Genomic DNA, 27,190 nt, shown 5'->3' on the forward strand with positions numbered 1-27,190 from the left:
ATGTCTAAAAGACAAACAATTTAAATGATTTATGTCTGTAATTTTGATAAGGATTACTAAAACTCAAACCGGACCATATAATGATTATATTGAAAAATAAGCTTCAGTTATTTTGAGATCTCCTCCGGGCAATAATGATTTCAACAAGAGTGTCTGGTAATCTCCAGTTACCACGAGATACGAGTATATCGTCCATTGATTGGTTATCTGTCCCCAAAGAAACTACTGTTGATCCACTGATGAATCCCTGGGGATACAGGAATGCTGCCACATTGCTTAAGAACTGAACTGTTCCAGTGATCAATTACAGTACGTGATGCGGCTTCAGTTTCATTACAGTTGGTGATAAAAAGATTACAATATATTTAAATTCTTAACTTCATTCTGCTTGACCTATTTTCCTGTGTCAAAGACATACATGTAGTACTACTGTAGTATACTAGTACATTAATAGAGAATTATGTTTTCTGTTATACTATTATGTTTTGAAAGTGTCCATCCGTATTTATGTTAAGAGTGAGTGTCAGTCTTTGGGCCAAATAAAGTATATAATATATTTTTCCCGGTGACACAGACTTTCAGTTGTCAACCCTTCGTTCCAGGGCAACAATTGTCCATATAGGTTCGTCTAGATATCTCGGGAAGTGTGTGCTTAAATGAGAGCTTCTGTAGTTAGCGCTTGAGCTCTACCTTAAGGTCCTGTATGATAAATGGTTTAGTAATTTTGAGTTTAGCCACGTCAATAATTGCCTAGTGTCCACATGTGGATCATAGAAAGTTAACCGCCACCAGGTTTCGCACCAGTTTAACCATTTTTGATGTCTGGTAGGTAGGTAGGACAAAAATTGCTTCCAACAAGCACCTGTTCTTTACTTCTCGTATAGACTACTCCTTTATTTGGGCACCCATCCTCAATTTTTTCAGCTTCCGTGTAAATGTCTGGTGGACACTGTAATGTCGTGACATCTATCAGAGTCCCTGATAGGTTCTATAGTTCATTTGAGCTCTGCTTTCAAATCTTGAAGCCCAAAGGTCTTTCACGTGCCACATTTAAGTACACCCCAGCTGCACTTGTTCAAGTAAGTCAGTACTTTTGGCAATTAGTTTGGAGAAGAAAACACCCATGCTAAATTGATGTCTCAATGACCTGTTGAAAGCATCTATAACTTGCTGATCAATCTTTGCAGTCGATAAAGACATCACACCATCTTTATTCCCTACTACAGTAATCTGTTGTGCTGCAACCAAATCGATCTCGGACGGCGCTTGAGAGAAAAGATGACACTCTGTGGGAGGTTTTCCTCGTGACAGCCTTGAGCCAATAATGTAATCTGTTATGTGCGGGAGTTCGATTGTTAGAATCAGTAAAACCCACGACTTTGTTCATTAAAATGAACGTTAGAACGAACGAGTGAGTGAACGAATGAGTGTTCGATTGAACTAAGACTTGCGATTTTTACAGAGTTCTTGTGCTGTCTTCAATTGCCACTATAACTGCATAAAGTTCCTTCTATTGCTGTGCTATCATTTTTGATGCACTCACCAAGTTTCTGGCATTAATTTCCCGTTTAATTGGGCACTAAAAGCCAATCAGAGGCATTATTCGCCAAGCAGTGGATGGCAGGTTTTAGGTGTACATATTGGCAGCCTGAGACATGTGGTTCCGCGCCGCCATGTCATTCCCTGTTCCACGATTGTGGATTCAGCAGTCTAAAACATATTATCGAAACGTTTGAGGCGTATTTGGATCTGATCAGAATGTAGTCTGCTTCTGGGAGTTACTAAACTAGCGAAGTCTGACTGTCCTAGCAACCGTTGCATTTCGTGAAGAGTGATTTCAGATATTTTCAGTAATAATTCTCTCAAAGGTCTCGTTGATAGTTTTTTACTCTTTATTATGGGCAAGAACATTGAATTTTCTTATAGTCTGCCAACGAATACCAAGGTATTGTAGGTCTTGTGTGAGTGTTAGAATTGACTTTTAGTAATTGATCCCGATGTTGCTTAACTTCGGTGATCGGACGAGAACCGGTGTCTTCAACATGGTATGGACGTTGGCTTTTGGTAATTGATCCCCCTGCCCCGAAGTTCCAAGGACCTCACGCTTCCGCAGCGTGAAGGAATAACCTGGATTGGTCTTAGTTGACCAGAATTGCCAGCCCAGAAGTTCCAAGTGCCTCACGGCTTCCGCAGCCTGAAGACATAACTTGGATTGGTCTTGATTGACCAGAAGGAAGTCGTCTAGGTAGACTAGCACTCGACATTCCTTCGCATGCAAGGTTTCCGCAACCGAGCATGTTACAGGTGGGGCGCTGCCGCCAGACCCAAAAATTAGACAGGTTGTCCAACTTTTGTTGTAGAAAGCTACGAACCGGTATGACAAATCAGACGGGATAGTTTTGTTTCACAAATTTGTTTCGTTCTCGAGGGTCGAAAATCAGACGCATCGATCCAACGTTTTCCTTCCGCAGAAAAAGCTCGGAGATAAAACTGGGCATTTCCTTGTGAACCACAACCACTTCTACTAGTTTTGGTCCAGTAATTCTTGTGTCATTTAAGTCGTGACAGGTGACCAGGTTGCATGTTGCATTATTTGTTTTGTGGGCATTACCGGGGGTAGTTTCTTGTATTAGGGTATTCGAAATACCGTAATTGACATTTACAAAAACTGTTTGCACCAAAAGCTTGCCAACGATATTAGAATGTCATTACATAACCTGTAACATATTGTGTTGGATAGGTTTTTCGATTGTAGGCATTTATAGCTGTAATATTTATAAATATGGGCCACCAGGGGATTGCATAAACGCAGTGAGTGTTGCTTTATCCAAAAAGAACCTCGTCACTATTGTTAAAAGCCAATCCGGTATTTGACAACTAGTCAAATCAGTATCCTATAAAGCGTTAAAACACACGCTCAGCACGCGAGGCCCCATGAAACACTGGCATGTGACGTCACAATGATTTGACGTACTTTTCCAGCTTAATCAATAATTTAAAATGGTTATCACACCCAAAACTAACAAAGGGTGCGGACCTCACATATCAGATATGTGAGGTCCGAGAGGCTTCCAGTGGAAGACCCTCCATTCAGCCATCACTGAGAAACCATTCACTTTTGACATATGCAAATACCGTATCCAAAATTTCCTTAGAGTATTTAAAATAAACATCTCCATGAAAATTCTGTCTGATATTCATCTCCTGCGCCTTACATAATATATTATGCTATACATTCGCCTGTTACCCAAACAATTTGTAAAGTTTGTTCTGGTAATTTTTAAGACAAAGATGATTTGCTGAATGTTATTTATTTATTTAACCATCTTTATTGCTAATCATTATATTCAAAAAAATAAAAATGCAGGAGATACTTAGACCAAAGGGCGACTTTATCATCTGAATGTTTCAGTCATTTATTAAAGGGGGTATCTGGATTCTTAACTGAGTTCTGTTTGGTATAATAAAGCATTGGTGGTAACGGCCATGATGTCCTCAGTGGGGCCAAATAAGTGTTAGCTATTGTTTAGTGAGTACAGTTCTCCGTTATTTTCAGTTTACGAAACCCCTTTAAATGAGCAATTTAACCAATGTCTTGTTATAACCAACATCTCGCCACGTGGGCGAGATAAAATGTTATCATTCGATTCACTGGCGTAAAATTTAAATTGCACTCAATTAACTTTGTACATAAAATAAATAGATTCAATAACCGATTATAGGTAACCATTGGGACTTTTCCTCGCCAAAATTTGTATTAAAGAAACCTAGATCCAGATTTAGATTTCGGTGTCGGTGTCGACACGTTCGTCAACCAAATCGCCATTTGTTTAATTTGGTTTCTCAATTAGCATCTCATTTGCATTAGATACACAATATGGTAAATGCATTATAAGATATGTAAGAAAACTCACCTGGTTGTATAACGCATCGATCCGAGGATCGATCGTTACCTGGTAATTTCTCGCCGTTTCTCTCGGGAGTCACTCTCAATCCTGCTCGTTGCTTGAATCGCTGCTGGATGTCGAGGTATCCCCTTTTTCAAGAGCCCTCTCAGGCACCAATAAGCGCGAAACACCAGATCGATTAGCTTACGTAGCCTATCGACATTGTTCGCGCACGTGGGGTCCAACCAAAATGTCCCCACGGTAATATTACGAAATAATAAGAAAATATATATCATGATCACCGTATTATCACATTTATTGCACTTATTGAAAATAATTTTTTTGCAAAGGAAGACGGATTAACGATATAATTTTAGATTCGACGCGCACGCGGCGAAAGTACACAACGCTATGTCATCCAAGATGGCAGCGGCTCACTGCCTTGCTGGGTGAGACACTAGCGCCCCTATATCCGGTAAGGTAAACTACATTATTGCATAGGAATATACATGTTTATGGATGAAGCGCGCATATATGCGGTGAGTACATAATTGCTTCTTCATACATAAATGCTGTATGTTTTCCGGAGGCACATCAATAAATAAATTCTAAATATGATCATTATCAGTCACTATGCATCTACTATTCTATTGGACATAAGACTGTATAGGGTAGTGCCCGACCTCCCTGGCGCAGTGGTCAGCGATGTGGTCTTAGGGTCAGGGTTCGATTCCCGGCAGGGGAAATTTGAGAATTGTGTTTTTAAATTTCCTCTGGTTTGGTCTGGGCAGTGGCTAGTTACCATTCTACGGACAAAGCCGTGCCGCCAAGCGATTAAGCGTTCCGGTACGATGCCGTGTAGAAACCAATGGGGTATGGGTTTAATAAAAACTGCCATACCCTTTCCAGGTTAGCCCGCTTCCATCTTACACTGCATCATCACTTACCATCGGGTGAAATTGCAGTCAAGGGCTTACTGTATCTGAATAAAAAATAAATAAAAAACAGTCCAAAAACAATAAAGAGCACGTAAGTTTTGAAGACGGTCATACGAAAAAAAAATTGAAAGTGTTTTACCACTAGCAGAGTCCCTTTCTTCGTTTTGCGACGATTGTCTCAACGAGTCTAAGGAATACCACCGCCTCGGTTTACTGCTCACTGGTTCCTTGATTTCGTCTGTTGAAAAAGAAAGAAATTAGTACAAAATGATTATGTAATTAACAGACATTAATATATCTGTCCCCCGATTGTGTAAGAAAAACTTATTTATCATAATTGACAGCAAATTCTGCCTCTTGATTGGTTGAATTTGCTGTTAACTTTTTTACATGGCCATATGATGGCCAATCAAGGGGCAGAATTTGCTACCGATTATTTTTCTTACACAATCTAGGGGCTGGTCTCAATCATAAAGTTTGTCGATTTTCTAGATCTATTTACCATGACCATGACTTTGACCTGAAAACAGTTGCGCAATTGCGGGAGAATGACAGCTACAATGTCACGATCGCAATCACCACCTACTACTCTCACTATTGGCTACAATGCATTGTTGCAACAAGAATCGCACAAATTCAGCCAATCGGAACAATTGAGATTGTATTAATGATTGATGCAGGTTTTACGAAATCGACCTACATATTTACACAAGAATTTTACATTTAAAGACTCTAAATTATAGGGTACGCTACAAATTTAAACAGTAGGCTCGTGACCGGCAGCTAAAGTCACGAGGTTTGACTGCTCTAAATTAAATTTATAACTGTCAAGTTGTATTTGTCCTTTTCATATAACATCAGTAAGAAGAGGATGCGAATACTCTAAAATTTAGTTGTGCTCAGAATCAGTACCATTGTACCCCAATCTATGCAAATAAATAAATGAAATGAGACAACGGAAAGGTGTCATCCAGCGAAAGGGATATACCTGCAGAATGTTGCGTGTGAACTTGCGCGTGTCTGGGCAGGTGCGGGTCGCTGCGGCACCTCGCCAGGGGCCGTCGCAGCGCAGCTTCCTTGCGCGGGTGGGACTCGTGACTCGTCCGCGGAGATTTGCCTACGACAATACAATAGTGTCACTTTATACAAGGAACCACAAGCTTAATGAATTCGCTATAATCCGAAAAATTAACAATGAATACGATTTACTTATACAATCGGGGCCTGTATGGCACAACGTGTAGGTATAGTCGACGCATTTTAAACTGAGTCGTCGAGTTATCCGTCTGTTTCTCTCGCACTTACCTACGACCTGTAAGTGCGAGCGAAACAGAGATAACTCGACGACTCAGTTTAAAATGCGTCGACTATAGCATTTGATTTTTACCGTACACCATCCCACCACTAAAGAAGCCAGCAGTAGACAGCGCCAACACACAATACTACACAAATCTTCTAGTCTTGATGCAATTGTATAGCCAGTTTGGCAATTTTTATACAGTTGTGTAGCAGTCGAGTTGCAAACTTAACACGCAACTTCGTTATTAAAAGAAAATTGCTGGGCTTTAGTGTACAGCAATTTTCGGTGCCCAGAAGCACTGGTGTACCTGGTGTCCTGGAGTCGCTAGTGGCAAGGGTAGGTCGTCGTAAGGGCATGGGTCGCGGATGTATGGGCGCGGCCACGGGTCTCCGTCCTCTGCCGCGGCCTTCGGGCGCTGTATTGGTCTCAGATAGCTCTAGCGAGTAAACGTGCCTTGCCAACACACGGGTCAGAGTTTCCATTGTTTTCTGAAACAAAAGCACTCGTTGAGATGCGTATAAAACCGCCCACTAAATGTACGGATGCCTCGTTCCATGTTTATTAGCTTATGTCCGCGACTTCGTCCGCGTGGATTACACAAATTTCAATATTTTGCCGCCTTAGGGATTGAATTTTCAAAAATTCTTTTTAGCAGATGTCTACGCCATAATAGCTATCTACACAGCAAATTCCAGCCCGATCGGTCCAGTAGTTTGAACTGTGCGGTGATATATCAGACCTTTTCCTATTATATGTTTAGACTAGCTTATGCTCGCGACTGCCTTCGCGTAGACTACGAAAACATTCAAACCCCTATTTTATCCCTTTAGGCGTTACATTTTCAAAAATCCTTTCTTAGTATACGTCTACTTCATAATAGCTATCTGCGTGCCTTTCAGCCCGATCCATCCAGTAGCTTCAGCTGTGCCTTGATAGATCGGCAGTCGCCTTTCCTTTTATATATTTAGATTTCACTTTTTACCATTTAGATCCCATTATATTACAAAGCTGATTTGCAAGAAAAAATAATAGAACCTTACCGCCCACTCCTTTATTAAATCTTCCCAATGCGTAAGACGCGTCAACAGTTCCATAAAGTTCTGCCATAGCTCTGCCTTGACCGCCACGTTCAGATTTGCCTTTATCCAAGTCACTATCAGAGTTTGAAATAACGCTGGAGCTAAAAAGCCACCTGCATAAAAAACAAAAGCATGCTTTTTTAAAAAATAAAAAAAATTGCGAGCAAACGCGCAGGTGGGTCACCTGATGTTAAGTGATTACCGCCGCTCATGAACATTTGCAGCACCAGAGGAACCACCATTGCGTTGCCGGCCTTTCAGGAATTTGTTGATCCTCCCCTTGAATAACGCCATACCTAATCTAGTAATGCTAACAAACTTCCAAAAAAGGGGTTTTTATTTCAATAGGTGTTTTTGTTTAACAGTTCTGTGTGATTTAATAAAAGGTTATGTCAAAATATTTCATTACAGTACCTAGGGTGTCTTGTTTTCTTTTAGGTGGCACTTTTGTCAGGACCAAAGACGTTATCTGCAGCAGTACCAAGAGCAATTGTTCCCTGTAAAGAAATCCTAGTTAATATTTCTTGTAAACTCTTTAAATGTCAATCCATACTAGTATTATAAATGCGAAAGTGTGTCTTTCTGTCTGTCTGCTATTTTTTCACTGGCTAATAGTTTAACCGATTTTGATGAAAGGTCCATAGTTAGCTTACATCCCGGGGAAGGACTAAGGCTACTTTTTATCTCGGAAAATTAAAGAATTCTCTGGCTCTATCCTACTTACTGAAAATAATTTTGGCCTGATTTGGGATTATGGCCTCCAAGCCTTGAGAAAGCCTCATTAGGGCTTTCTCAAGGCTTGAAGGTCCTCTAAAACCGAGAACCAGGGCGGAGCGGCATCTACACTACCCCTTTAATCTGCCATTGAGCGTATGTAGTTACCAAGAGGCAGCGTCCATCGCGACATGCATGACCATGTATCGGTAGATGTTGAGCACCCGCTTGCAGGTGTCGGTCTGTTCGTCCAGCAGTTGCGGGGATCCCAGGCCACCGGGCGGCGCGACCGGCGACGCGCTCGCTACGAACACGTTAGCTGCTTGCGTCATAAATATTTGAAGCACGTTCTGTAACAATTGAGAAAGAATGATGGGCAAGATGAATTGTAATAATTACTGACTGACTGATCTATCAACGCACAGCTCAAACTACTGGACGGATCGAGCTGAAATTTAGCATGCAGATAGCTATTATGACGTAGGCATCCGCTAAGAAAGGAGTTTGAAAAGTCAACCGCTAAGGGGGTGAAATAGGGGTTTGAAATTTGTGTAGGCCACGCGGACGAAATCGCGAGCATAAGCTAGTTAATTTATATGTATGGATGACAACTGAAAAGAAGAATAAAAAATTATATAACCTAAAACAAAATCCAATACCATACCTGCATCCCTGCTCGCACCATAACATTGTCCCGTCCGATGGCGCCCAAATACGAGTCATTGCGAAGTCGCCGCGGCGGCGCCAGCGGCTCCCCGCTTTGTGCCAGTTGCTGCTCGTATATACTCTCCATCAAAAAAGGCGGGATTTCCGCCACCTGCAGACAAAAAAACTAGTTACCTATAACTGCCGTCATTTTCCTTAAAAGCTTAGAAAAACGCTAATCTAAAAACTCGTAGCATTCTCAGTTCTTCAAATAGAAAAAACTTATACTAACATTCATCTGTATCCAGTCCTTATAAAGTGCGATGACACGGCGTATAGCGGCCGCGTGCGAGAAAGGCAATAGGAACGCTTGACGCAGAACTTCGACCGTGAAGTCCACGTGCTCTCGGGACCAGCAACAGAGCACGTCGCGGACCACTTGCTCTGAGCTTAGTTCCTCGTACAAACCTGAACCTGCTGACAAACATTTTTTATTATTATTTACTAGCTGAACTTGAGGTTAACGGATGACACACTGTGAATGAAATTTATTACTCATGATACAACGATTACACAAGAGTTGGCAGTACATACTTATGGAAATTGTGAATTGATGTCCATTGTCTAACAGTGTATTCAGGGGCATACCTGATTCCAAACTTGGATGAGGCGTTATAGATGCAGAATCATGTGAGGAAGCTCTGCTCGAATCTGATGGATGTCCTCCCACTGTGAACGAAGTTTCCTCCTCATGATGCAAGGATTGCGCAGGCGTGGGAGTGCCCGAATGTGGGAATTGCGATCCAGTACTAGTCATAGAAGATGGCTGACCGCCGTCACTGCCTGGTTTTTTCATAAAGTGTACGTAATTTGTCACCCATTTTATCAAAGTCACACGGCACAACACGTAATCGTCTTCTAGTATAGTGTGCTGCACTGGTAGTTCTGAAATATTAGAAAAATCTGTATTAGTCAAGTTTTGGGTGCACTTGTTTCACATTTCATGAGTAAGAACTTTTTAAGAGTATTTTTTATTTATAAATCATTTTAAAATGGTTTTTATACAAAAGCTTGCGCAAATGTCAATTGAATAAAATTAAAATTATGAGAAATAACTCGATCTCTTTATCAGTATTAATTAACTATTATATTTTTTAATCAATATCAAGGGCTGAATCGGCTGTGTAGGAAAAACGTTTCGATAAAATGCAATAAATCAAGTGCTCACTTAAACTCACCAAGATTGGGCTTGTACAACGAGTTTTTGTGATTGAACTGCGGACATATTATCGGTAAGTAGTACATTTTAAATTTTTCTAACAGAAACGCGAAGTTCCTCATTGCTTTCGCATGCGACCGGTCTTTCCATTGAATTTTCGTTACCGTAGTCGCCATCCCATCTAGGAGTATTTCAAAAAAATACTTTGTCTCATTTTCTACTGGTCTTTCGTTGGCACTAGCTGGTAATAAGGGCTGTATATCAACGCTTTGGACTGGGTTCAAAGCATTCGTATCGTGGAATATAGAAGCTGACACAGTCGCTAATTTTCCCATTATTCCTGTAGGAGTTTGTTCTACCACAACTTTCTTTGCATTATCTGTAGTAAAGTTTGGATGTTGCAAGATGTCTTCCATCTTGATATCGCCTGATTCACTCGTTATGTTGGTTACTACGTCAAATGGCTTTGGTTTGAAAGGGGAGCCTATTGTTGGTATACAGGTGTCAGGTAACCCCGGTACGAGTGATGCGAACATCTTGTTGACTTCCGGAGGTGCATTGTCGCCGAGAGCTTGATACCATAAAAGGAAGAATCTGAAAAAAATCATTACAATTTTGAATATTGCTCCTGAACTGGTCTAGTTCCGGAAGCGTAAATATATCAGACAAATGCTCTTATTGCAAAGTCTGCGTGAGTAAATTAATACAATGGACTCTAGTAAAATTAGCAAAGAGTACTAATATTAGTATGTTACAAGTACAGAAGGCTCACTCCGCAAACACGTTTCAGCTCACACAGCAGTACAGCCTATAACTTAACAAACGCCTCTTTTTCTATCACGTAAACTCTTTTCTCTCTCTCTTTTATGAGATAAGACTTATGTGGGAGCCGTAAAAGAGGTGCGCCGCCGTAGGTATATTTCTCAAGTGACATGACCTCTGCCTGGTAAAACTCCGGAATTTTGAACCATACCAGGCACTAAAAGTAATCTATACAGAGTACTACATATAAGTGGCAAAAACTTACCTTATGGAATCTGCTCTTAGTTTTTGTGAATTGCCACTGTGTAGAAGTTTGGAGAATATTCGCGTCAAAGAATGCAACTGCCACCTTTTGCCGATCAGCTCTGGTAGAAGACATAATACTTTCTCTAGAAGAGATAGAGCCCCTTCCAATTCTTCTCTACCAGCTTTGTGAACTAAAATATATCATATGTTTTAAAAAGGACTCAATTAGAGGAATTAAATGTTAGGAAAAGCTTCATGTACATGAGTTAGCTGTACCCAAATAATACAATATGATATTTAAAAGCATTTTACTTCTGAATTCGATAATTTGTTTCTGTTATTAATTTAAGAATAATAATCAAAACATGCAATTCTTAAAATTATACCATGCTTTTCTACTTTACAGTAATCTAATTTATAATAAGACATCATTTGCCTATCGAGACAAAATCTCTGCTAGACTGAATGAAGTGTTTATTAACATTTGGAAAGGGTAATAGAATCATATTTTATTCATTTTGGTCTCTGTATACTAGTGAATATATCATAAGAAATTCTTACAATATGAAGCAGCATCTAATACCTTTTTAAACAAAGTACAAAATCATTTTATTTCTATGTATTTGGCTTGGTGTTGGTGCATTGCAATAATAAAGCCAATACAAAACATACTCATAATATTGATTTATGTATGTACTTAATAGATGAGTGAGTGTGGTGCTACCAAAGATAAGCCTGTGATATTTCAAGATAAGCTAGTTACAATAGTTTACTCTATATAAGCTTAACGCATATTAATGTTATCCATCAAACTATAATTATGTATGAGGAATATGCATTGAAATAGTACAGATTTTTAAAACTTTTTCAAAATTTTGGATAATTATCTTGTTTACTTAAATATTTTACTTTAATTTTTTTAATATTCTACACTTTTATTTATCATACTAGGTACATACTAAAATTTGTGAAAGTTTTACTTTCATTAAATAAATTGTTTCGAAAATTTGGTAATATATGTCTTTATAAATTTATTTATTCCTTTCATCATGATCAACCCATCGCCAGCTCACTACAGAGCACGGGTCTCCTCTCAGAGAGAGATTTATTCCTTTACCAATGTAAAATCAATTTCAAGTTGCATCAAACTTCTAGTATACAGTAAAACGAGAGAAAGGGATATGGCGTATAGTCACAATATATAAGTTTGTTATTATATACTGATTAAACTATTAATAGTTTTACTATAAAACTTTCCAAATACTTAGAGAAAAATAGAAGTTTGGCACAACCTATATGCAATCATATAAATGAGATGAATGATTTCTGCTATTAATTTGATGATGAAATAATATTATGTTGAAATGTAATTGATATGATTATTTTGATTGATGAAGTAAATTTACTGCGGTTTACACTATGTGCCACATCCACCACAACTCACCTAGGTGAAACGGAAGTTCTGTACGGCAGAAACAGAAAAAGGAAAATAAGTCAAGTGCACAAACTAGCATACTGGTATTATGTTATACTATGCAAAATTTACAATCATAAAAATAATATAAATGTTAATGTATGTGTCTTCGTCTTCTGTATTGTTCATTCGATTGAGTTGAAACTTTGAACAATTGTTCTCGGCACTTGCGTGAACATTTATAACATAGTTATTTCATATTATTCTTAATTCATGGCAAAATTCCAGTTTGCCCAAATAATATCAGTTTTCTTTGTTTTAGAGATGACTATATAGCTTATGCTCGCGACTTCGCCCGCGTGGCTACACAAATTTCAAACCCCTATTTCACTCCTTTAGGGGTTGAATTTTCAAAAATCCTTTCTTAGCGGATGCCTACGTCATAACAGCTATCCGCATGCCAAATTTCAGCTCAATCCGTCCAGTAGTTTGAGCTGTGCGTTGATAGATCAGTCAGTCAGTCAGTCACCTTTTCCTTTTATATATTTAAAGGTAAAAGCTTTGAGCTATTTTTTTTGGTAATTTTTTCCTTTCATAAATAAGGATACTATTGTCTATCATCTATCTATTTAAAAGCACTCATGAAAAAGTTTGATTTGCTTAACCTTTTCACCAGAAGTTTTTCAGACGTTTTTGAGGTCATCCATGTTTTTTTATTTTTTATTCAGATGCAAGTTTATTGCCCTTAACTGCAATCTCACCTGGTGGTAAGTGATGATGCAATCTAATATGGATGCTGGCTAACTTGGAAGGGGTATGGCAGTTTTTATTAAACCCATACCCCTTTTGTTTTGTACACGGCATCGTACCGGAACGCTAAATCGCTTGGCGCACGGCTTTGCCGGTAGGGTGGTAACTAGCCTCGACCTAAGCGTCCCACTAGACCGGACCAGAAATTTAGAAATTATGAAATTTCAAACCCCTGTCGGGAATCGAACCCGGGACCTCCCACTAACAAGACCACAGCACTTACCACTGCGCCAGAGAGCCGCCCGGCATTGCATATAGGTGACGGTTTTTTACAACCTAATTGACAATTTAGTATCATCATACTTGCAGCTTATTATTGCAAAATGATCATAAATTATAGCCTAACCTTTTTTAGACAATCCCTCTTTCTATTGGTGAAAACCGTATAAAAATCAGTGCAGTAGTTTCTGAGATAAGCCTGAACAAATGCAAACTGTGGGAGACATAATTTATAATATAATATACATGTAGTAAGTAGTTACATATGTACATGTATTATACACAGAAGTCAAATTGTAAGATTTGTTAAAAAAGCTTCTCATTAAATGTTGCACTAAGCTAATTATTAAAATGTTCAAAATAAAAATTGTACTCTCCACTACTATTTCTATGTTATATTTATACATATATATTATTGTTATATATTCATATGTTATATGCACCATATTATTATATGTTCATTAAATAACTTTGAGATTTTGATGCAGTTTAAGTAATAATCTACTAAAATAATCTACTATCTAAATACATAAAAGCAAAAGGCTGACTGACTGATCTATCAATGGACAGATCAAACTATTGGACGGATCGGGCTGAAAATTCGTGCTATCTGCTGTTAGCTATTATAACATAGGCATAAGCTAAGAGAGGGTTTTTGAAAATTCAACCCCTAAAAGGGTGAAATAGGGGTTTGAAATGTGTGTGTTCACGCGGACGAAGTCGCGAGCATAAGCTAGTAGTAAATATATTAAATAGTAACAAAAAGTTAAATATCATTATAACCAAACAAGACTTACAATGGTTGTAGATAACTTTTTAAACTATTACTTATTGTTTTTAGAGAAACAAAAAGTTCTAGATAAGCCTAAAATGAACACAAAAATGTACTTGTTTAACTAACTGAAGTTCAGTAATTTAAGTGGATTATGTGACTATTTAATTACCTGCTTTGTACCTATTATACATAAATGTAATATTACAATAAGCTATTTCATAAATAGACAAAATAATTCACTATTCAGATGCTTCACAAAATATACATACCTCTTTGTCGAAGGTTGTTTTCCGCCAATATAAAATTGTCATACAAAATAAAATAAACATGGCTAAAATTGTTTTCGAAGTAATTTTTCGCTTCATCAGCATCAAAATGTTCTGAAAATAATGTCAATCCTTAATTTTTAGTGGAATATTAAATACATAGTAAAGTGATAAATACATTAATCTTTTTGGAAGCATTCATCATGAGAAAGAGCAACCGCCGAGCTTTTCCATAGCACAGCATTCCAACCAAATTATTTTGACGATTCCAAAGCACTTGTAAAAGTTTATTTGAAAGAAAATTTCTATTCTATTCTATAATGCATTCACTGTCAATATAACGAAATATTTGGATTGCTTTGTGGTCCATATAACTATACCAAGAAGAATACTGTGATCCAACAAACACTGAACTATAAGCTCAAAACAAAATATCACAATCTAAATATCGTAATAAAATTGAGCGTGTAGCATGCCTCAATGATGATTTGATGAATGAGTCAGCTGTTACTTTGATCTAAAAGTTCTTAGTTAGAAATATGAGCATACACTGTAAAAAATTATAATTTACAAGTTAATATTATGTAAGCAGGCTAACAATACAGCTCTGCAATTAGTGAAAACTCATAAACCCATTAAGGAAACATAGTTTCTCCGTAGATAACTGACAATACACCGAGATACATCAATTACAGTTATTCTCGACTAATTAGCATCTAGTACGCAATGTAGCGTACGCCGCCCTCAATAAACACTTGTACAATACATAGGAGACTATTTAATCCTATATAAACACAGAATTACTCGTAAAAATCAATGTTTACTCACCTAAAACAATCTTTAAATGTTTAAGTCTGGTCGTGGAGTCCTTTTTAGAATCCTGTATTTTAACTGTAGATTTCTTAACATCCTGATGAGATTTTTTGGTAAACATCTCGCTGGTGTCTAGGCAGATTTATATTATAACTGTTTTCATTATTGCGATAGAAAAACAGTAATTTCACATGGTTTTTTTGTTAAGTTTTCACTGCATTTGTCCATTTGTGTATCGAGTTTTCTGAGTTTTCTCTTCACAAAAAGTCATCGCAAAATTTGACATTTTGACAAGTTGACGCGTAGTTGACGTTGAGTTTTACCATGGTTTTACCCCATAGAGAAAGTTTTACCCATACTTTACTCTATGGTTTTACCTATGTGTAAGGTAGGTTGTACTACGAAGTAGTACTTAGAAATTTTTTGGGTACGCCAGCCCATGTTGTGTTATTTTTTCTGCCTGTAGCGTAGTAGTACCACACGGTAGTACTTCCAAATTCTTTGGTCTGTAGATCTGTAGATCGTGTGTAGATCGAACACTTTTTGACTGTTGGTCATGTGTCGGATGTATGTCGGATGAGAATTATAAGGTCTAGATCTGCCATTATCAACCATAGCCTAACCAACTATTGTCTATGGTTTTATAAATTTATATATTGTCGATGGTGGTACAGGCTTTTAAGGCGACCGCCATGGATCTAGAATTATTTAAGCTGGGTACACACGGTAGTGACTAGTCGACAGCGGCGACTTGCTGGCGAATGGCGATGTGATATTTTCTGTGTGGACGTGAAAATAGCTGTATTGTCACTTGTCAGCGACATCACGATTGCCGTTATTATCACGTCCACACAGCAAATATTATTAGGTACATCGCCAGACGCCAGCGACTTCAACGAGTCGCTGTCGACAAGTCGCTACAGTGTGTAGCCGGCTTTACATTTAAAGAGCTAATTTATTTGGCAGGAAACACTGATCTTAGGAAGAGTATTCCAGACCCTAGCTATGCGTATAAGGAATGATGACGCAAAGCGATTCGTACGCGAAGATGGAATGTTGACGATATAGGGGTGGAAACTCGCCCGGTGTCTTGCGGTACGGTGGTATAAAGGTGAGGGAGGGACAAGATCGAACAGCTCCTGAGCACACTCGCCGAAATGTATCCTGTAAAACACCGGTAGGCCGGCGATCTACACGAGATCGGACTCTCTGGAACAGCCAATAGGCTTCTTGGGCGGCTTCTTCTTTGTTTTGTTCTTTTTATCTAGCCATTCTTTGTTCTTGAACCCAGAACAAAAAATATCCCTTCAACTCACTGCAGGATATTGTACGCGGCAGAAAATAATGTACCTACATCGACCTTTAGAAAGAGATAGCAGCATTGTCTCTGTCGTTGAGACCGACAAAACCTCACGTAGGTATAATTAACAGAGAGAAACTGAAATCTCATTCTAAAGGTCGATGTACATTATTTTCTGCTGCGTACTGTACTTTACTCTATGGTGCACACACGTTGGGCCCGAATGACCTACTTACCTACTGATCGTTATTACATAAGTAGGTCATCATGGTCAACCCATCACCGGCTCACTACAGAGCACAGGTCTCCTCTCAGAGTGAGAAGGGTTTTGGCCATAGTCTACCACGCTGGCCAAGTGCGGATTGGCAGACTTCACACACCTTTGAGAACATTATGGAGAACTCTCAGGCATGCAGGTTTCCTCACGATGTTTTCCTTCTAGTTCATAAGTAGGTACTTAGGTATTTTTAATTGTTTCGGGTTTTAACTTAATCGTTTAGATATCGCTGCTATAAGGAAAAAAAATCTTCGGTGCCCAGCCGTGATTTACCGGTTTCTCCCGTTTTCTACGTAGGTTCAGTTTTGAATACCTAAGTTATAAGTACCTACTTACTTTGCGTCAGCGACCTAGTTTAGAACATGCACTCCATACAGACACTAAGACAATCTCTACCTATTTCAAAAAAAAATCTCCGATAGGTATTATGTAGCAACGTATCAACTTGAATACCTACCTGTTTAGTTTTCTACAAATCAAGCTACTGTGCGTCGCCTGGCGACTGGGTTACGGGAACACCGAAGCAATCAACCGAAACCCAGCCAGCGAGGCGGACCCTCCACCGGGGACCCACTCACGAGGTCTCTAACCACCAGTTCATTAGCCATAGCCAACAATATCCCCGAAGAGAAATTATTAGCCATATTACCGGGGTAATAAACCACCGGGGGAGTAAACCAATCGACTCTGCATGGAATAAATTATATTATCATTTATTATGTACTTACAATCATTTTCACATAGGTATCATCATGATCAACCAATGGGTTGATGTGGGTAATGACCAACCCACTACTGAGCCGGGTTTCATCTCAGAGCGAGAAGGGTTTATATAAGTATACTTACCTATGTATTATCTAATTACTAACATACATATGACTTCCAGTTTCGTAGTTTGAACGTGGTTTGAACCCTATTTAGGTACTTATCTTCCTGTCTAAATCGCATAAGAAGTTGAGGCGTCATGAAGTAACTAACAAATACTTTGGATTTACAAAATTAAGTCTAGGTACCTACCTAGTATGCTTTAATATGAATCCATTTAATAATATTATTATAAGGAACGTGCGCCGTTGCGCCTCTCTTCCGCGATGCCCATTGGGTTCATCCTGAAGGATGTACCTATTCCCCTAGTCTCAACTCTCATGCGCCTTGCATGTAGGCAGTACAGCTAGTGCCACAGCAAGCTGCCGTCTTCTCAGGGTCTCCGGCCAGAGCCACACTCCAGCCAATCGTGAACCCGAAGTCCAAGCATCTGAGACTACTGGATGGAGCTCTGCCTACGTGTAGTTTTATAATATGCATCTTAGTTATTATGCATGCATTTTAAAGTACCTACTTAAATAAACAGAAAATAGTCTGTTGAAGTTTCTCACGAAAACTAGTTTTTCGGTAGAAGTTTATCAAAAATATCTGTTTTTACGTATTATTTTTGATTAGTGACCGCAAGTTCACATTATAAACTTGATTGTGAGGAATCATAGCGTAGTCGATATCAAACTGCACAGTAAAACGCCCGTATTTAAGATAAACAATTAAAAATAATACGGTGTGTTAAGTATCAGAAGTAGAAGGAGTTTTATTAAAATAATAACATTTTAATATTTATGAACGTTATTAATATTAATTTACTAAAGTGATTTTGTATCGATTAAAAATAAAATATTAAAGTGGTTCCAATTAAAAAATAAATTAAGATGATTTCCTGGTTTAGGAGTATTATAATCTTAAGTTTAAGTTTATTAGTGACTGCAAGGGACACCCGTGTAAATAAGCATGTTATAGGTTTTCCAGAATACGAAGAAAATCCTTTACTAGCTAATAAGCAGGTGAGATCTTAATGTTTAAATTAACGGCAATCCCGGATATGGATTGATGATCTTGTAAACTCGTTTACTTGCTTTACTAGGTATTTTTATACTATGTCTGAAGGTCGGTTTTTTGTTTGGGTCAATTAAAACAAGATAGGTATGCTAAGTATCGTTGAACCGTGGTATAATTCGTCCGAACGTGCGCCATGTGATGACGTCATAATTAAAAATATAAGTATTTCCTTCAAATATATTTTCAATATTATATTATATGTACTGTTATTTTATCTTACACAATCCATTAAAAATATACTTATGTATTAAAAATATATTGAGCTAGTTAATGTCTGCGACTTCGTCCGCGTTGACACAAATTTCAAACCCTATTTCATCCTTTAAATTTTCAAAAATACTTTCTTAGCAAATGTCTACGTCATATTAGCTAAGTACATCATGCATGCAAAATTTCAGCCAAATCCAATTATGGAGACATCGATATAAATGACAAGATGTGGTCAAGCGAACAAAATTTTTCACGGTTTTGGAACCAAAATAAATCAGCGCCACCTCTTAGACACTAATGAATGACCCGTTTGAAATCCAGGCATCACTGAGGTTGCATTTTGTTTGTTCAATAGCCCTGTTCATACAAAGTAATATAATAAGTCAATGTATGGAGAACTCTAAGACAATATGCAGGTTTCCTTTTTTTAATATTACAATAAAACTTAAAGCTAGCTTTATCTAATTACCTACTATACAAATCATGCCCGCGTGGAATGGTGCCAATAATACTGGCTGCATTTCCGCGCTGGACAGCTCTAAGACTCCATGGCCCCAGGGCCTCCAAGGCAAACGGAACAAAAACTGATTTCTCGCGATGTTTTCCTTCACCGTTAAAGCAAGTGATGTATTTTAACTAGCTTATGCTCGCGACTCCGTCAGCGTGGACTACATAAATTTCAACCCCCTATTTTACTCCCTAGGGGTTGAATTCTCAAAAACTCCTTCTTAGTGGATGCCTACGACATAATAGCTATTTGCATGCCGAATTTCAGCCCAATCCGTCCAGTATAGTTTCAGCTGTGCGTTGATAAATCAGTCAGTCACCTTTTCCTTTTATATTTTATAATTTCTCAAAACGCGCATGACTCCGTCAAGTTAGACGAGCGTGTCCTGAATCAAACCCACGACCTCCCGAATAGGAGGTCAATGTCTTAACTACCAGACCGCTGTTCATTTTCAATTTAGATAATATTAATATAAACAATTTGCTCGCGTTTAGGGTACAACTAAGATATTGTGGCTAATTCCATTGTACACAATCTCTAAACTAAACTAAAATGTCACGCCTAAATCTATTGCTATCCCTTTCATAATGTTAGTTGCGAAAAAGGATGGCACTAGATTTAGACCCCCGAATCGGCCCCATTATCACGCCTTCGTGACCAAGCCGAATCGCTATATTTTCCATTAAGTATTTGATTTTTATGATTTTGTTTCTCTAAGCTGTCAATTTTATTATTTTCATGGTAAGTAATTTTCACATGTAAAAGCCTTTTAACCTAAAGCTAGCAGGATTTCAAAGAAAAACCCCAACTTCAGTAATAGGTAGCTTAGTTCGTTTTCTAACCATATTGATTTCTAAACCACTTTTGATAGCTCTACGATTTTGTAAGACAGTCTACCTACTATTCTTACTGTGTTTTTAGTATCGTGTGGCTTAGCTACCTGCTGACTAGCACCAATCTCTGGTAGTAGCAAAATCTGTGCGTTTGTATCCTGTCGCGATAGTCTGCCTTGTCTCCACTAATTTATACTCGCAGATAAAACTTACTTATATTATCTAATCGATTTTGAATTGTCAGGTACAGCAGGAAATCATCTGCTGTAATGCGACAGTAATTATTTAACGTGTACTTGATCATCATCATCATCATCATGATGAACCCATCGGGTCTCCTCCCACAATAGGGTATTTTACCCTTTAACTGTTAATTTGATCCTAAAGTGCTAATAAACTAGCAAAAAATTTACATTTTTTTTTCGATCGATAAGTGCAATAAAAATGCATTTAAATTTTGCACTTTCAATTTTTTGCAATTTCGCCGCTTAAACGCTTTTTAGGTTCATGAGCTGTCATGACGGTGTTTTCTTAGTGAAATACATTACAATTACAATCCATGTGACGTCACACACGATGTTTTCCTCCACGGTTAAAGCAATTGAATTTTAATTGCTACTTGTATAATATCCTACTTTTTTTTCTATTAAGAGTTTTAAATTTAAAATGACAGAATCGTGTGCCAGTGTACCTGCCATCCACGTGCCCGGACAACGAGCTGTATTATCCTGGAGACCAGACCGACGACTGGATCTGCGATTGTCGTCCAGGTAAACTGCATTTTTTATTGCAGGATTTATACTTGCGCTTGTCGACAATCATGCCTTACGGAAAGCAATGGTGGGGTTTAAGTTGGAGCGTGCTTGCCTAGAAGATGCCTGTTCACTCTTGTCTTGAATGTACTTAATTTATCATCATCATCATCATCATTATCAACCAACAGACGTCTACTGCAGGCAGCAGGATATAGATTTCTTGTACGGACTTCCACATGCCACGGTCTTGCGCCATCTGAATCCAGCGGCTCTCTGAGATTCGTTTGATGTCGTCTGCCCAGTGTCCACCTAGTGGTGGGTATACCAATTTCCAACGCTGAGCTTTCCGGTGCGAGGTCGGCATTCCAGCACCTTCGGACTCCAATGCCTATCGGTTTTTCGAACTATACATAATATGCCCTGCCCATTGCCACTTCAGATTCGCAATCCGTTGAGCTATGTCGGTTATTTTGGTTCTCCTACGGAATACGGATCTCCTCATTTCTGATTTGAGTAGGTATACTTAGAGAAAGTTCAAACATAGCTTATATAAGAATAAGTTTAGTACAGTTTACATTTAGATTTAAGTTATATTTTGAAGTACCAACCTAATGGTAATACTTAGACGAAAATGTGCTTACCAGTCATATTCGTATTTTAAACGCAGATTTTCCTCCAATGTGACGCCGGACGCGTTATTTAGAAAAAAAATATAGAAAAATTAATTACTAGATACCTACTCTCTTAAAACCTTTTTTAAATCTCTTTTCCAGGATACCTCTTTCATCCGGACTCAGACAAGTGTTGGCTAGCATACCAAAGAGGACCATGTCCAGCTGAGCAGTACTTGGTGCTACCCACCGACTCCATGATACCTGTATGCGTACCAAATCCTTGCAAAACTGACTCGATGGTCGAGTGGAATGGGCAATGTCACCTGCTCGGTTCGAACGTTTGCGGGAATAAATTCCCAGCTGAAGTTCTCTGGATCAACGCCACAACGATTAGCGTGGATTGTGTGAAAGTCTATGTAAATAATAGATTTTCGCTTGATGCGGACTTTGAATCGACCACGACTTGTCCCCCGGGATGCAGGAGGAGTGTTCACAACCAATGTACGCCGCCACCGAGAGTATAATTAGTTTTTACTTTATAAGTCCAAACTGTGAACAAACTATGCGTGATGTGCCAGATGGCTACTCGTAGCCTGGAAATAACCTAGGCTAGATAACATCTAATCTAGGTACTCGTATGTATAAACTACTACCAGCTTTTTAATTACCATAAAAATACTGGAAAAGTGCAAGTTAACTATTTATTATTATTTATGTTATTTTCAGGGTTCCGTACCTCAAAAGATAGAAAGGAACCCTTATACTCGTAGGATCACTTTGATGTTTGTCTGTCAAGAAAACCTATAGGGTACTTCCCGTTGACCTAGAATCATGAAATTTGGCAGGTAGGTAGGTATAGCACAAGTAAATGAAAAAATCCGAAAACCGTGAATTTCCTGATGAAATCACAAAACACATTTAAGTGTTCGTGAATAAATCCATACTAATATTATAAATGCGAAAGTGTGTCTGTCTGTCTGTCTGTCTGTCTGTCTGTCTGTCCGTCTGTCTGTCTGCTAGCCTTTCACAGCCCATCCGTTCAACCAATTTTGACGAAATTTGGTACAGCGATAGCTTGCATCCCGGGGAAGGACATAGGCTACTTTTTATCCCGGAAAATCAAAGAACTCCCACGGGATTTTTAAAAACTTAAATCCACGAGGACGAAGTCGCGGGCATTATCTAGTAATTACTATTTTCAATTTTCAATGTGAGATAACTATACCAAGTGGGGTGTCATATGGAAGGGTTAACCCGTAAATTCTTAAACATATTTTTATAAATAATAGTTTTTTATTTATCGTGCAAATTGTCAAAAAAATACCCGAGTACGGAACCCTCAGTGCGCGAGTCTGACTCGCACTGAGCCGTTATTTTTTAACTGAGTAAGTATAATACACGTCCGCCACACTATATTTACGCTACGTCGCGTCGCTATGCTACGAATAACGAATCGGTGTCATATTATTATGGGCATTTATTGCGCTAACAATATTTATTTTTTATCGATTTTTTTTATGGTAATTAAAAATTAGTGGTACCTACTTAAATAAAAAAGAAAAACTGACTGATTGATATAAAATTATCAATGTTCAGCTCAAACAGTTAGGTTTAGTCTAGAAACTAAAGATTTTGTTGCACTTAGCTTAAGTTTTATCTACAACGTAGAGTCCACGTAGACCCCTACTAAGAAAGGATTTTGAGAAATTCCTACAAGTTTTTATAAAACCTAAATCCATGGAATTCAGCTAAGTAGTTTTGCTATAACCGTCTGTCGTGACGCGCTTTGAAGTTCGCGGGGTTCTCCGATTGGTCAAACGTCGTCATACAAAAGTGTGTTACGAGTGTCACGACACGACAACAAAATTGTGTGTTTGCACACAAAATTGCACTTACTTATGTTACAAGAACAAACGTATACTAAAACAGTATCAAATTATTCGATGACCTGGGCAATCAGTATTCAAATAGCTGGCAAATAGGTTGAGTAGCTGTAATTCAAAATTTGATTTTAATTAAGTACTACCTAGGGATATTTTTTCATACTTTCATATTCAACCAATAATATAGGTATAAGTAATACAAATTAAATGGTAAGAAAACTTAAATGCTTATTTCTTTTACAGCCCCTTCTAACTCCACTAACCCTCGTAAGGTTGACACCATAGACACACAGAACAGTGCGGACTCTATAGTGAGCAGGCTCTCAACGCGTGTGAAAGAATTTTTCTCAAAAGTATTTAATTTCTTATTATGAAACATTGTAAGTTTTTAAATTATTTAATTAAGTATTTATTTCATTAAAAAATAATAGAACGATGTAAACTTAAGTAATATAATTACAAAATACCTAACTGCTCACCTGTAGGTAAGTCTGAGCACCATTTAACTAATTGTAGTCATTAATTTTTTTTGAAAACTAATAAACCATAATATTATGTGTACGCACGCAAAAGCTGTTCTAAAAGTCGTCATAGCTTTAAAACTTCAGTTACGTGAGTATGGGTAAATAATTGTATACATTTTTCTTTATTCATCATGTAATTATCTGTTTCGAGTTTCTTACCTTATATTAATATGTATATTTTTAATAGGTATGAGATTTAACCGGTTGGCTTTTTGCGTGGGCAGATGACGCAAAATCATGGACGTAATTAATACCTATCCTATTTATAAATTATGATTGAAAAGTTATAAAAAGCCTCATGGTAAGCGTTATTAATATTACATTGTACCTAAGTAGTTAAAAGTAATACACATGTTCTTATTGCTTTTGAATTTGAAACACATCACAACAGCACGTTCAAAACAAGATCTCAGGTCAATAATATCATAGGGTGATGAGGAATTAATTTCTATCCTATTCATATTTTAGGCTGTGTTTTAAACTATTCTCGATGCTCGATCTAACCTCGACTAATTAGCCTCAGCCCCTACAAATATTTCGTGATCGCGATGTATTGCCCCCAGTTATCTATGGCAACAGATAGGCGTCCTCGCAGCCATGGCAACGGCATACCACTTCATGCCATGAGGCATCGGCAGAACCACATCCAAGCTTTTTGTCATTATTTACCATTCTTCAAGTTTTTAAAAGCAGTTAGTTTGACTGAATGGAGTGCCTAACTTTCAATGAAAAACTAATGTGTGTTTCTTTGTGTTAGTACTACGAGAATGAGTAGGCACGATGAATTCAAACTTCAAATTCAGGGATTAAATTAAGGTAAGTTGTATTTTTAATACAAACTAGCTTCTGCCCGCGACTAAATTTATAGCCTTTAAAACACTCGGGGATAATGTAGCTTGGTAGCTCTACTCGTACTTATCTCTCAGTGAAAGAATTTTCAGAATCGGATCATTAGATCAGAGATTACCCAATAGGTACTTACAACTCACAATATAAAAAACTAGCTTATCCTCGCGACTTCGTCCGCGTGGACTACCCAAATTTCAAATCCCTATTTTACCCCCTTAGGGGTTGAATTTTCAAAAACCCTTTCTTAACGGACGTCTACGTCATGATAGCTATCTGCATGCCAAATTTCAGCCCAATCCGTCCAGTAGTTTGAGCTGTGCGTTGATAGGTCAATCAGTCAGTCAGTCAGTCACCTTTTCCTTTTATATATTTGGATATACTATATACCTCTTTTGGGTCTTACGTGAGTTGGGGGTTTAATCCCCTGCACACATTTCAATTTTTTGCAATTCGCAATCAATTAAATATCACGTGAGGAAACCTGCATGACGGGTGAGTTCTTAAATGTGTGTGAATTCCGCCAATCCTCACTTGGCCAGCGTGGAGGACAATTTCCTTGACATTCTGCGAGGAGACTCGTTATTAACTTAGTAAGTCGGCGATGGATGATGATGAATCTGTGAATTGGGGGACCAGTATTCAATCCCGGGCACGCACCTCTAACTTTTCGTAATTAATATGCGTTTTTTAGAAACTAAATAACTATCACTTGCTTTGACAGTGAAAGAAATCATCGTGAGAAACTTGCATGTACTTGAAAGTTCTGTATAATATTCTCGAAGGTGTGTCAACTGGTCAATGTTATTTGGATATATGGTATTGTTGATAAGTATACAAAATCTTTCATGCAAAAGAAATCTGGGCTAATACCTATAGGTGCTGATCAAGGTTTAGATCCAGATGAGGGATCAAATCCAGGTCAGGGCTCCGTTATTATAAACATTTAATACGCAGGATGTGGATAATTTGTTCTTTTTATAGGCACCATAAGATTTAGCTTTCTTACGGTGCCTACCTAGTAGTTGTAGTCTAGGAGACGAGGGGGAAACCTTTTATGAAAATGCCAGAAATTTGTAGCAATTGCTGCAAAAACTTTCAATCTTCAACGATCAACGTGAAATCGTTGAGGAATTATTGATGATTCGTCAATGATGGATTCTGATCCGTTTCATTGATTATAACAAACTCCTCTATGACTACTAAAAGTACGATGGTCACTTTTAGGTTAAATATTTAGCAAATCAAATAGGTCTTCCAATCATTTATACAGTTACCTATCACCATTTTTTTATTCAAATCGAAAGGATCGCTGGCTATTGCTGCTATTTTTTCTAAGCTCATTTGATTGCCTTAATAAGCTTACGTTGAGATGTTCTTATCTAATACACTTATCGACATACTTAAATCTCTTGCTACCTATACATTTGTCATGGTCTCTTGGACTATTGGGGGCGATTAATTTGAATATAATCGCGACCAAGCTTGCCACTATCGCGATTGACCGCTGACCTACATTGGCTCTACCATCGCTGATTAACTGCCCTGCAGACCGCTAACTGCAAGATAAGACGAAAGCACAAAAATCCACATGCTTCTTATAAAGTTTAATCAGAAAAGTTACATAAAGTTGCAGCTACGAGTATCTATTTCTAGTAACCTAATCCATTATGCTACTCATGTGGCACCATCATCAGGTCACGACGTCTAAGTATTATCAGATGGTTTAGACGTCTCCAAAGCATTTATTAATTACTCCAGTAGGATACCAATTCGTAGATGCATCTACTGCATCGGGAATGGAAATGACATGTTAGACATAGGTAATCTAGTTAGGAATCAGATACACCACCCACGCAAATGGCCAAGTTATAATTTAAAGAGATTTTCTCGTTTAGTTTAAGTAAGACTAACTACCTATTTTTGTGTGGTTTTTCTTACATAAATAAACTTACTAACTTACTTAAGAGTCCATATACTTACATTCTCGCTCGACCATGTTTCGGTCAAGTTGTTTCTGTTTACGTCATACTTAAATAGGTAGATTTGGGTAGGCATAACATTCCACTAGACACTCGATAGCACGCGACCTTGAAATGACAGACATTACGATGGTCCCAACCCCCATGATGCTATCTACAAATAAGTGTTTTTGTTGTTTGACTTTGAGTGATGTAGCGTAGTCATAAAGACAATGGATAGCTGTTGTATTTTGATATGGATATCTGAGGTTGTTAATAGATAATATGTTTACGTAATTTCCGTTTATTAAACTACTTGAAGTGGTTATCGACTTCCACACATAAAAGATACCAGGATGAATAAAATGAATAGATATTAAGTATATAAGACACTAGATGAGGCCAGCGACTTCGTTCGCGTGGATTTAATTTTTTTTAAATCCTGTGGGAACTATTTGATTTTCCGGGATAAAAAGTAGCCTATGACCTTCCCCAGGATGCAAGCTAT

General features: G+C 38.0%; 2 protein-coding genes across 6 annotated transcripts in view; one reads left to right on the plus strand and one right to left on the minus strand.

The window, feature by feature from the left end:
• The window catches only part of LOC117990552 (probable Rho GTPase-activating protein CG5521), a 55,193-nt gene extending 39,828 nt beyond the window's left edge, over window positions 1-15,365 (minus strand). The window contains exons 1-14 of one of the 4 annotated variants that reach the window (XM_069504575.1): window positions 15,103-15,365; window positions 14,278-14,388; window positions 12,235-12,252; window positions 10,810-10,981; window positions 9,802-10,376; window positions 9,212-9,508; window positions 8,856-9,037; window positions 8,583-8,735; window positions 8,087-8,268; window positions 7,619-7,701; window positions 7,166-7,317; window positions 6,433-6,613; window positions 5,814-5,942; window positions 4,965-5,063 (exon numbers count right to left, since the gene is read on the minus strand). In XM_069504575.1, coding sequence (XP_069360676.1) covers window positions 4,965-5,063; window positions 5,814-5,942; window positions 6,433-6,613; window positions 7,166-7,317; window positions 7,619-7,701; window positions 8,087-8,268; window positions 8,583-8,735; window positions 8,856-9,037; window positions 9,212-9,508; window positions 9,802-10,376; window positions 10,810-10,981; window positions 12,235-12,252; window positions 14,278-14,388; window positions 15,103-15,208 — 2,440 coding nt within the window. In that variant the 5' untranslated portion in view covers window positions 15,209-15,365. Of the gene's footprint in view, window positions 1-4,964; window positions 5,064-5,813; window positions 5,943-6,432; window positions 6,614-7,165; window positions 7,318-7,618; window positions 7,702-8,086; window positions 8,269-8,582; window positions 8,736-8,855; window positions 9,041-9,211; window positions 9,509-9,801; window positions 10,377-10,809; window positions 10,982-12,234; window positions 12,253-14,277; window positions 14,389-15,102 lie in introns of all 4 variants that reach the window. The other 3 variants (XM_034978000.2, XM_069504576.1, XM_034978001.2) reach the window with 3 other exon arrangements.
• Window positions 15,366-18,131: 2,766 nt separating this feature from the next.
• LOC117990859 (uncharacterized) lies at window positions 18,132-23,740 on the plus strand. Of its 2 annotated transcripts, XM_034978355.2 has the most exons (4): window positions 18,132-18,493; window positions 20,773-20,869; window positions 21,628-21,969; window positions 23,595-23,740. In XM_034978355.2, exons 1-4 carry the CDS (start codon window positions 18,362-18,364, stop codon window positions 23,723-23,725), a joined length of 702 nt encoding a protein of 233 aa, XP_034834246.2. In that variant the 5' UTR covers window positions 18,132-18,361; the 3' UTR covers window positions 23,726-23,740. The 2 variants fall into 2 exon arrangements, with proteins under 2 accessions (XP_034834246.2, XP_069360596.1); XM_069504495.1 differs by lacking the exon at window positions 23,595-23,740 and having other exon boundaries at window positions 18,143-18,493; window positions 21,628-23,570.
• Window positions 23,741-27,190: the final 3,450 nt, after the last annotated feature.

Source organism: Maniola hyperantus, chromosome 18 (assembly GCF_902806685.2).
Source record: "Maniola hyperantus chromosome 18, iAphHyp1.2, whole genome shotgun sequence".
NCBI lineage: Eukaryota > Metazoa > Arthropoda > Insecta > Lepidoptera > Nymphalidae > Maniola > Maniola hyperantus.